General features: G+C 29.1%; 1 protein-coding gene across 1 annotated transcript; it reads left to right on the forward strand.

Annotated features, from left to right (window-relative positions):
- The first annotated feature begins 9,391 nt into the window (after positions 1–9,391).
- SmD2 (small ribonucleoprotein particle protein SmD2) lies at positions 9,392–10,192 on the forward strand. Its single transcript, XM_047056282.2, has 2 exons — positions 9,392–9,954; positions 10,019–10,192. The coding sequence occupies exon 1, from the start codon at positions 9,560–9,562 to the stop codon at positions 9,920–9,922; it is 363 nt and encodes a 120-aa protein (XP_046912238.1). The 5' UTR covers positions 9,392–9,559; the 3' UTR covers positions 9,923–9,954; positions 10,019–10,192.
- Positions 10,193–11,381: the final 1,189 nt, after the last annotated feature.

Genomic DNA, 11,381 nt, shown 5'->3' on the forward strand with positions numbered 1-11,381 from the left:
TCATCGAATCATATCATATGCATGGACAGATAGATTTAATTGGACAATCCATGCAATGTAAGGATTTCAAAACAGATATTGACATCATCAGAGAGAGAGAGACAAATAATAATTAGTCAAAAACAATGTAAGACAATAATAAGTAACACTGGATGGATGAATAAATCCGGAATAGTGATATAATAATAATAATAAAAAAATATAATAATTATCGAAAGAAGAAAAAAATATGAACAAACTACAGAGAGTTGACAACTACTTGTTGCTCAGAGACAAAGGTCAACAAAGCAAGAACCTTCGGTCAAGTGGAAACTAATTGTATTTATCATCATGATAATCATCATCATTGGTCACATTATTATTTTTTTTTTGGGTGAAATGAATGATTTTTTCATAATAATTGTTGCTGTTTTCATATTATTACAATTAGATCATCGTATGTGAATGTCGTGTGTCAAACGCATGTCCTTCGTTTCTTGTTTTTTTTTTGGAAAAATAATACTTTTTGGGATGATGATATTCTTTATTCTCAATTTACATTTTTTTTTTTTTGATTATAAATTCAACAATTTATTTCGAAAATTTTCATCGGACGACGACGGCGACTATAATGATAATGATGATGATGATGATGATAATAATTGTAATAAAGATGAATAATTGAAAATGGTTGGCACGAGCCAAAGTAAGAAAATTTACCATTAAAACAAGGCAGAAACAACAACAACAAAAATAATTAGCTCAATTTCTTACGTAAAATTTTTGAATTTTTGTTTCTTTTTTGCCCTATCACCACCACCTCATCATCATCGTCATCATCATATAAATACTGGCCGGATGAATGAATGGATCTATGGTTGGTTGGAAGGCGAAAAAAAATCACCATTCTTTAAATCATCATCATCATCAATTAGAATGATTCAACCATGACGATACTTTGTGAGATATTTTTGTAAGAAAATTTGAATTTATTTCCATCTGTTTTTTCGACTGTCAACAGCTGACAACAGAAGAAGAAGAAGAAGAAGAAAGCAGTATTCATTGTCCTTATTCTTTGATCATCTTCAGATTTAAATCTGTGTACTGTGTTTGTGTGTGTGTCGGTGACATAATGGAAACAATGATAATTTTTTTTTCTTTTTCTTCTTTCTTCGACATAAACAAAAATCAATTCAAATTTGTAACAGGACAGGTTGTAAAAAAAAATCCTTGCTTGGATCATTAAAAAAAATCGGTCACACACACACACACACAAAAGTGACGAACGACAAATTGGCGATTTTTTAATGGCCAACAGGTAAATCACACACACACACACAACAAACAGGTCGACGACGCCATTATTGATGATTGTCACAATAATCTTTTTTTGTTTCTCTCTCTTTCTTTCTCTCTCTCTCTCTCTTGCCATATGATTTTTGTTTTTGTCATATTATAATATTATTATTACTAAAAACGATTGAATGATGGTGTGTTTGTATTCTTGTTATAATAATACTCAAAAAACTAATGGACGATGAATGATAATAATGATGATGATGGAAAAGAGAGAGAGAGACAAAAAAAAATGTCATCAGTCAATGATGATGATGATGTTGATGGTTCATGCATGGTGAATAAATGTTTGAATTGAATTTTAGAAAAAAAATAAAGGATAAAGTTCATTCAAAGTTGCCATGTCGACCATTTCCGTATTTCAAACGCTCTCTTTCTCTTTCTCTCTCACTCAGTCATTCATTGATTATTATCATTATTGACCGAATAGTTTGGCGCCAAACACACACACACACACACTAATATTACTTGTGAATGAGAAACAAAAAAAAAAAAAAAATAGAGAGAATCAAATTGAACTGAAAGAAAAAAAAATAGAAGAAAAAGATTATTGTTTCAGAAATGATCATCATCATCATCATAAGACACACACAAAAACATAGGGAGCCAATTTTTGATGATGATGATGATATCGATGATGATCATTGAAAGAAGATTTTTATTCTAATGATTTATGTGTGTTTGTCCAATGGTGGTGGCCAAGAGCAATATTATGAGTAAAATATAGCTAAAGGTTATATCATTTTCAAAGAAGAAAAAAAAATGTTGTCATTGTCGTTGTTCATGATGATGATGATGATGATAATTGCTTTGTTCGTTCATCGTCCATCTTATTCTAAAATAGAAAATAGATAAAAAAAAATTTTTTTTTTTCACCAACTTGATTCGGTCGAGCAAACATTGTTGTTTTCGTCCAAATGTATTTTTTTTCCTATTCATTTCATCGTCCATCCATCGTTCATTGATTCATATGTTTGTCGTTTGGTTGGTCGAATAACAATTTCCAGTCGTGTTCGTTTGTCTATTTTTCTATTCTACACATGATCTATTTCATTGAACACTAAAACAACAACAACAAAGAACTTTACTTTTTTATATCTTTTCTTATTAACCATAGAATAAATGATTTTTTAACCTCGAAATCAATGAAAAAAAATTCAATCGATTTGTTGAGAATTCTGCAATACTTCCGGAATATTTTATTTTAAAATTCAATTCAAAATTCTTGTCGTTAATGTCCAAGAAGAAAAAAAAACGAACATTATTCATTTGGGTGTGGTGCTATTTTGATATATGTATAAGTAGTGTTGCTGAAATTTAAATTTAAACATTATCATTATAATTTAAATTCAATTTCATGAACAATATGAAGTTGTTTTGTGTCCAGCAGTGTTCATCATCATCATCATCATCATAATAGGAGCAGCTTAAATTTGACATTGTAAAATTATTGAAATCAAAGTCTTAGACTTGATGATAATGATGATGTCCGGGTCAATGATTTTCATTCATTCATCATCAATGAAATTCATATTTTTTTTCTAATCTGATATTAGCCTTTCGATCATCGATTAACCCTTTTTTGTTTTGTTTTTTTTTTGGCCATATCAAAAGCCGATTAACTATTTGAATCATAATAATATATATGTGTGTGTGTTTGTGTTTTGACGTCCAATCTATTCAACCATGAAATGATTGCATAGATTTGATGATGTAGTCTCTCTTTCATTTTTTTTTCACTAGTCTCAAAAATGGTATGGACTGAGAAAATCGAAACAAAATCAAGAAAAAAAAGAAAATTGCTCACATTGGTGATTGGGCGATATGGGTTAATTTTTGTTTTTGATCGACATAATCCAGAATGAGACATAATTGATAGATAGATAGAGTTGACTTGGAGTTCTAGAGATTGTTGATTGACGATGACAACAACAACGACAACAATGATGGGAAGAAGGGGACACACAATGATTTCATTAGGTCATTGATCGAAGAATAACTATTGATAGTAATAATGATTTGATAGTGGTAAAGTGTTAGAGAGTGTGGTAATAGTTGTCATCATCATCAACTTGAGCTAGTAATTGTCATCATCATCATCATCATCATAATCGATGTCGATGAGAATATTTTTGGATCAATATGGCTGAATGAATTTTATCATTTCTATATCATTTGGAAAACCTGATTTTTTTTTGACTTCTAATAATAAATAATGACCGTTTCAATCATCATCATCACTTATATTTGTCAATAATCAAATTGATTGAACATTTATATATATGTGTGTGTGTATGATGATTGAAAGCATATTAAAAATAATGGATAGAGAGAGAAAAATGTCAACCACAACCGTGACAATTATTTGGTGGAGAGAAAATCAAAATAATAATAAAAAACCAATTTCAATTTGGATCGATTAATTTTTTTTTTCATCATTCCAAATTCAAAGCTAAAGCTACTTTTTTCAGACTAGGACAATTTGATTGGATCAAAAAATTTACAGTTATAAATGAATTGAAATTGATATTTGCCAGTTTAGGTTTGTTGTTAGTTCATAAAATTTATTCAAATAAGAATAATATAATGAATAATGACAAGTGAAAATCATCATCATCATCATGAAAATAAAAATTACGCCCACGATATTTCACAGCTTCATGGGGTTAACCAAAAAAAAAATCATTTCCACCACCACCACCACCAACATATTCATCAAATAGGTCGAGAAAAAAAAAGTTTGGGGTTAAAATATTCAAAAATTGATTATTGAATTTCTATTTATTTTAAAAAAGGGCCAAGTTTTTTTAATATGACCAATGATGATAATGATGATGATGATGGCCAAATAACACACTATCATTATTTTGTTGTCATTCACACACACACACACACACACAAACACACGAACAGAAAACGAAACGAAAACATTTCAATAAGATAATCATAACATAAACATAAACAAACAAACATGAAAAAATAGGCGAAATTGAAAGAAAATCAAAAAAAAATCCTTCATGATTGAAATAGATATTTTGAATGTGGATGTGATTTGAATACAAGAGAACGTAAACATTCGATGATGATGATTAGAGTGCCGCTTCAACTCATCACAAAACCAATGATTCAAGCTAGGTGGTGTCGGACAATTTCGTTTTTTTTACATTTCATTTCAACAACAGGAGAATATTTTTTGAACAAACAAACAAACAAAAAAAACCATTTGCCGGACTTTCTTTTCATGAAATTCATTCATTCAATTTTTTTTTTTTTGATGTTGTTGTTGTTTATGGAAATTCTTCATCCATCGACAAAGAAGAAGCCAAAACACAATCTTTTTTTTGTGTGTGTGTTTGTGCAATACCGGTCGATCTTATTATTATTACAGTTTCTTGCAACTAACCAACCAACAACAACAACAACAACAACGAAAAAACATTGGTACGACGCCCGAAATTTTCTATTTTTTTTCTGCCCAAAAAAAAATGATGCCTCACAATGAATGAATGAAAGAATGATGAATGATGATGATGATGACCACCACATGCGGTCGGTCATATCATCACCGTCCGTCCATCATCAGGGTCAGATTAATTTTGCTTTTGTTATTATTATCATCATCATCATCATCATCATCAAACGTTAAATTTAATCGAATATTTGAATCCATTTTATGTCCATTTTTTTCTCATTCCTGTTTGTTTATCTGCCTGTTTTTTTTTACGAAAAAAAACGTATCAAATAGCAAACAGCATCAAACCTTCTTATTGAGCAAAGCAAAAAAAAACAAACATTCACATACACACAATGAGAGAGAGAGAGAGAATAAATGTGACAGGAAGGCTTTAAGGTTTTAGTTTTGAAAAATTATTATTATGAAAAAGGCGTCATTATTCATCTAATATTTTATTATGATGATGATGATATTCAAGTCATTCACATATGATGATTATGTGTTTGTGTGTGTGTGTGTATTGAATTCACATTCATTGTCTTCAATCATTTCATCGAATGGACATTATGATGATGATGATGATGATAGCCACACATTAAAAAAATAGGATTTTTTTTTTGGACAGCCAAAGAATGATCATCATCAACATACACCCACGCGTCTTAATACTCGGGATGGACACACATGCACATGCACAATGTGTGTTGGTTTTTTTTGCTTTGCTCAATTCAAAAAATTTTTGAATTACATTCCAATGAATTAATGGATTATATGATATTCATTCATTCAAATGGTGTTTGTTTATTATTAATTCGATAAATTCTAGGTTTATCAAAACATCATTCGCAAAACAAAAAAAAAAAAAAAAACAAAAACTTTGAAAATCACCTTCAATCACTCAGTCAATTTCTTCAAAAAAAAAAAAAAAAAAAAATTCGAGAAGCTTTTCCTAAACGATAAAGTTTCGAAACTCATATATGAGCCAAACAACAACAGAAATGATGGCTTAAAATAAGTAACAATAAGCCAGAATAAATATGGCTGGTGGTAATCCATGAATTTTGATATTATTTTTCCACACACATATATAGAATTCTCTTGAATGAAACTGAATACTTGAATTTTATTTTTTTTTCGTTTGCAAATGTTAGCATCGATTGTACTTTTTTATTATTATTATTATGATTATCATCATCATTATAATAATTAAATGTGATTTTAATTGTTTGGCATCAAGAAACAAAAACAAAAAAAAATAAATTATGCACAAGTTACATCATAGAAAATAAAAGTGAAAAGAAAAACAATCATTTGAGAAAGCAACAACAACAACAAAAATTGAATGCAATGAGAGCGAAAAAATGAATGACAAAAAATTGTCAATATCAAATGTCCAAATTAGATTATAGATTTTTATATAATTTTCAACAAAAACAACGACGAAAAAGATTGAAAAAAATGATGATGAAAAGTTTTTTTTCCATGAAAAGTTTATTCTTGTAGTGGTAGTTCAAAAAATTTTTTTTTCTCTTTATTCATATATGATGAAAAGTAATAACGCCAACGCATTCTTATTTAATGATGACGATGATGACGATGACGATGGTGCCCGAAAGAGAAATGATATGCAAAGAGACCCACTGTTTTTATATCGGTCGATTCTATACTTGTTCTATTTCTTCGATATATGGAGATTAATTGCAATAAATTGTAATTAATAATAATTTATTATGCAAATTTGTAACGTGTATGTGCCAACGTGGAAATCTTACACACACACACAGGCATAAACCCCATACAGAAGCGACAATATTCTCGAATGAATGAAATAAAAGGAAACATATTGCAATATCGTTGTTGTTAAGCAATATAAATGTTTTTGATGGTTTGGTATGTATTACATAAAACACATGACGAAACTAGAGAAAAGAAAAGAAAAGAAAAAAAAAGAATTTGATCAAACCTAATCAAAATCTGTAGACATGGTCCATGCAAATGCAAAAAACAAAACGGATGCCTGCCTTCATGGTGATGATGCATACATGAATTTCGATCCAATGTGGTTTCATTAATAATAAAATAATTATTAAGAAATTACTAACGGAATTCTAAATGAGTTTGAATTAATTGATTTGAAATTCAAGAAATTATGGATCACGTAATAGTAATACTTGTATTTGGCACATATGTTTCAAAATCTGGCCATTTTGATTGGATTTTTTTTTTGAAAATTCATTTCTAGTAAGCGTGTGTGTGTGTGCCAATTTCAGATCTGAAATTGAAATTAATTTCTTTTATATGTGAAAAAATCAAAAGTATCCGAATCCGGAAAATAATCAAAATGTCGATCCAACAAACAAATTCTCAATTTCATGTCAAGAAAAAAAATCGGTAATAATCGTGCCAACAAGAGTCATGATGTGTTAGCTATCTCAAATATACTTTAACGACAATAACAACAACAACAAAAACCAGCGATATCACCAATGCGGGAAAATTATTAATCAAAAAATAAATAAATTCAGTTCCGCATTCACACCATATTCGATTCTCAAATCAACATTCGGATTTGACGATAAAAGAAATCAAAAAGCAAAAAAAAAAATTTGTCGCACTTGATTTCACTTGAAAAATTTTGTGTGCGACAATTTTTTTTTCAAACGACGACAACAACAACTTTGGCGAAAAAAAAAGATTTATTTTTTTTACTCCAATAAGGTGTATTTGAAAAGAAACAGCAGCAGCAACAACAACAACCCAGTTGACCCATAGTGTTCAATCTATCCGAGCGTGTCACATGTCGAAAAATATATGTTTAGGGACATTATTTATTTTCTTTTTTTTCCATTCCTTACACAATGATCATTTCAAAGATGACTTAAGTCAATTGACAACGACGATGGAACATGGAACCAAAACAACTCTTAACTCTCTTGATGATGATGACAATATATCGTCAATTAAAATGAACAATTTTTTTTGTCATTCAGTTCGGGCACCATTATCAGTTGTCATCATTGCAATCATCAATTGACGGACCAACCGAAACAGGTCATAAAGAAATTGATCAGAAAAGAAGAACAACAACAACAACAATAACAAAAGAGAGCAAACTAGTAAGAAACTCTTTTATTATCATTATGCAATGATATAATCTTATATTTACAACAACAACAACAACAACAATATAGTGTTTCGTTTGATTATAATAATTATCATAATATAATTTGAACAACAATAAATGATTTTGGACACAAACACAACATACATTATTTTCATTGATTCGATTGATTAGTTATTGCAACGATGATCCGGTGATCTATATATATATATAAATATTTTATCACAGATAAGGTTGTTGAAAAATTTTCTTATTTCTTACACAGTGTTTACAATAAAAATTTTTTTTCTATAACAAAAGAAAAATATGATTAAGCCAGTTTTCAGATTAAGAAAATTTAAGAAATTTTCAGATATTTTAAGATTTTTCGCACTATACCAGGATATTCGTAGTCAATATGAACGAACATTCATGACGCCCATTCTTTCCATCTTTTTTTTACATAACGATGGTCATTGGACATTCGCATACACAACATGCTTTTGAAAAAAAAACAACTTACCTGCCCAACCATGAAGATGGTATATATTGTCCACTGAATGACAACAACAGAAAACAATGGATATCTCCAATTTATATTTTTTTCAAAATAAGAAAATGAGAATCATCAGTGTATTTCTTTGTTGAAATAAAACATGGTGATGACCTGAGTGAGTTACCGATGACGACGACGACGAAATTTCTCTATACTCTTTTTCGCCTTTACCTGCCACTAATTAACGAATAAATAAATATAAAAAAGATAATCAAACATATAGTAGGAGATATACTGTTGATGGAACAACTACAACAAAAACAGTCTGAGTAATGTCGTCCAATATAATATTGAAGTGATAAGAGAGTTTTTCGGAAAATGTACTTCATTCCTCTTAAAAAAGATGATGATAATTCACATGTCTGCCCATGCATGGACAACATGAAAATAAATATATGAAATATAATCATCATCATCATAATAATAAAATACGAAAGGGCGAGTTTTATTTTGTCGCCAAAGAAGAGTTGTTTGGTCACTATATATGGTACTTACCTATACTTACAATTTATATATGTTGAAGATATATATAGTTTTTAGTTTGAATAAAATCGGACGAAATTATATTCGTTTTTTGGATTGTCTCCTCATGGTATGATACTATCGGGTTGGACATAAAATTTTTTCTGGCGTAGAGAACTATATGCAGGAAAATAAACAATTGAACAACAGCGCCTTTGCTGATGAATTTACCAGGAAATTTTAAACTGATTTAGACCTGAATGACCAGGATTTCCAGCTGATATTAATAACAATTTTAATCGAATTTCGAATCGATTTTATTTTTTTTTTCATCTACATTGGTGACATCTATTAGCAATAAAGTAAACTGTGAATTTTCTTTCTATTTTTACTCTTCAGGTTTCCGATTTGCAGCAATAGATGGCGAACCGATATTCGATGAATTTTTTTGAAAATGGGAATAGACCACGCCTTCTTGAGCCATATTGTATGTGTCTTGATGGTAAACACGTTGTTTTCATTCATTGTCATTTGTTTTTTGTTGCCGGTTATTTTACAAAAATTTGTTTGTGTTTGTTATTCGTTTAATTCGAAGAATTTGTTTTGATTTTTTTTAGCATCATAACAATTTGTCAATCTATCCGACAATATAATGGCTGCCCCACAAAAACCTAAAAGTGAAATGTCACAAGAAGAGCTTCAAAAGCTTGAAGAAGAAGAATTCAACACTGGTCCATTATCGGTTTTGACACAATCTGTGAAGAATAATACACAAGTATTGATTAATTGTCGTAATAATCGTAAATTACTTGGTCGTGTTAAAGCATTCGATCGTCATTGTAATATGGTACTCGAAAATGTAAAAGAAATGTGGACCGAAGTGCCGAAAAGTGGTAAAGGCAAAAAGAAAGCTAAACCCGTTAGTAAAGATCGATTCATATCGAAAATGTTTCTTCGTGGTGATAGTGTTATTTTGGTATTGAAGAATCCATTGGCCACCGAAACAAAACGTTGATTTGCGTCATCATCATTTTTTTTAAAAAAACAGTATGATTTTTATTATCAATTTTATTATTAAATATTAAAATCTTTTTTTTTCATTTTGTTTCAGATCAATTCAATATTATTCTATTATTTATCATGTCATATGAACATTTTTTTTGTATATTAAATTCCATTTGGGTGAAACCTGTTTTTTTGATGCGCCAATTTTTTTTTCATTTCCATTCAATCAAACTGAATAAAAGAAACCGAAAGAATAAAAACTTTCATTTTTCAATCAAAACCAGATGATGATAAAAAAGAATAAAAGAAAAAATTCACAGTTGAAATATTCATTTAATTATTATTGGTCGTCGATTTAAAAAGTGAAATCATCATCATCATCATTTACAATAATTAAAATATTTCAAAGTCATTGTCAATGATAAATGTGAAAAGAAAATATCAATCGTTCCTGTGTTTGTGTGTGTTAATGATTGGTTTGTTGTTTTTGTCGTTGTTATTGTTGCCGTGATCGCGATTCCCTCGTGATGATTGCGTGATAATGATCCATCTTTTTTTTCAATGTGATGCTTTATAGGTGTACTTGAAGATGGTTTTATATATGAATTATGAATTCAATACTTGAAAATTTTGAAAAAAAAAGATTTTTCCATGTTTTGTCTTCATGATCATCATCATTATAATGAAATTGATGATTAATCAAACTATCCATCTTAATGATTTTAATGGAAATTATTATTATTCAAATTAAACGTCGTATTGGGTTTTAAAATATGTTTTTTTTTGTTTCTAATCCTTGACATTGAAATCTTTTATTACAATCACAATGATGATGGTGATGATGATGATCAACATTCGTTCTTTCATTGTAATTTATAATAATAAAAATAATAAGATCCTTGCACTTGACAATTGTCAATTTTGATTCGATTATAATTGTCAGTTCGACATTGGAATCTAATCAAACTTTTGTGTTTGCAATATACGTTTTTTTTTGGCTGTTGTTGTTCATCAATTGATATTCAGCTATTGATGGTATTTTTCCAAATCTATAATTATGAATTCCAACAATAAAAACAAAAGAACATGCTCACACGTGATGGTCATGGCAAAAGAAAAAAGATTCGAATTTGATATGATTTTTTTTATGGAATGAATATAATTCAATTAAATATCTATACTATTGTCTTGTTTGAAATCCTGGCTAAATCTATGGTGTGTGTTTCCGGTTTTTTCTCTGTTTTTTTTTTCTTTGCATATGTGTTATTGTTTGATTTATACATTCTTTTGTTTGGAATTTTTCAAATTGTTTTCTGTTGTTTTTGTTGTTATTGTATTATTATGGCACAGTTTAATTATCATTATCATCTGTTTGTATGCACACATTTGACGGTTTTAACAATTCTTGTCCAATAACAACAACAACAGAGAAATCGGTTTTTCCATTAATCGATTGACAGTTGATGATA

Source organism: Dermatophagoides farinae, chromosome 1, assembly GCF_024713945.1.
Source record: "Dermatophagoides farinae isolate YC_2012a chromosome 1, ASM2471394v1, whole genome shotgun sequence".
NCBI classification, from domain to species: domain Eukaryota; kingdom Metazoa; phylum Arthropoda; class Arachnida; order Sarcoptiformes; family Pyroglyphidae; genus Dermatophagoides; species Dermatophagoides farinae.

What these genes read in the sequence shown, in the direction of transcription:
- SmD2 (XM_047056282.2), top strand. Translation starts at nt 9,560, where the DNA reads ATGGCTGCCCCACAAAAACCTAAAAGTGAAATGTCACAAGAAGAGCTT.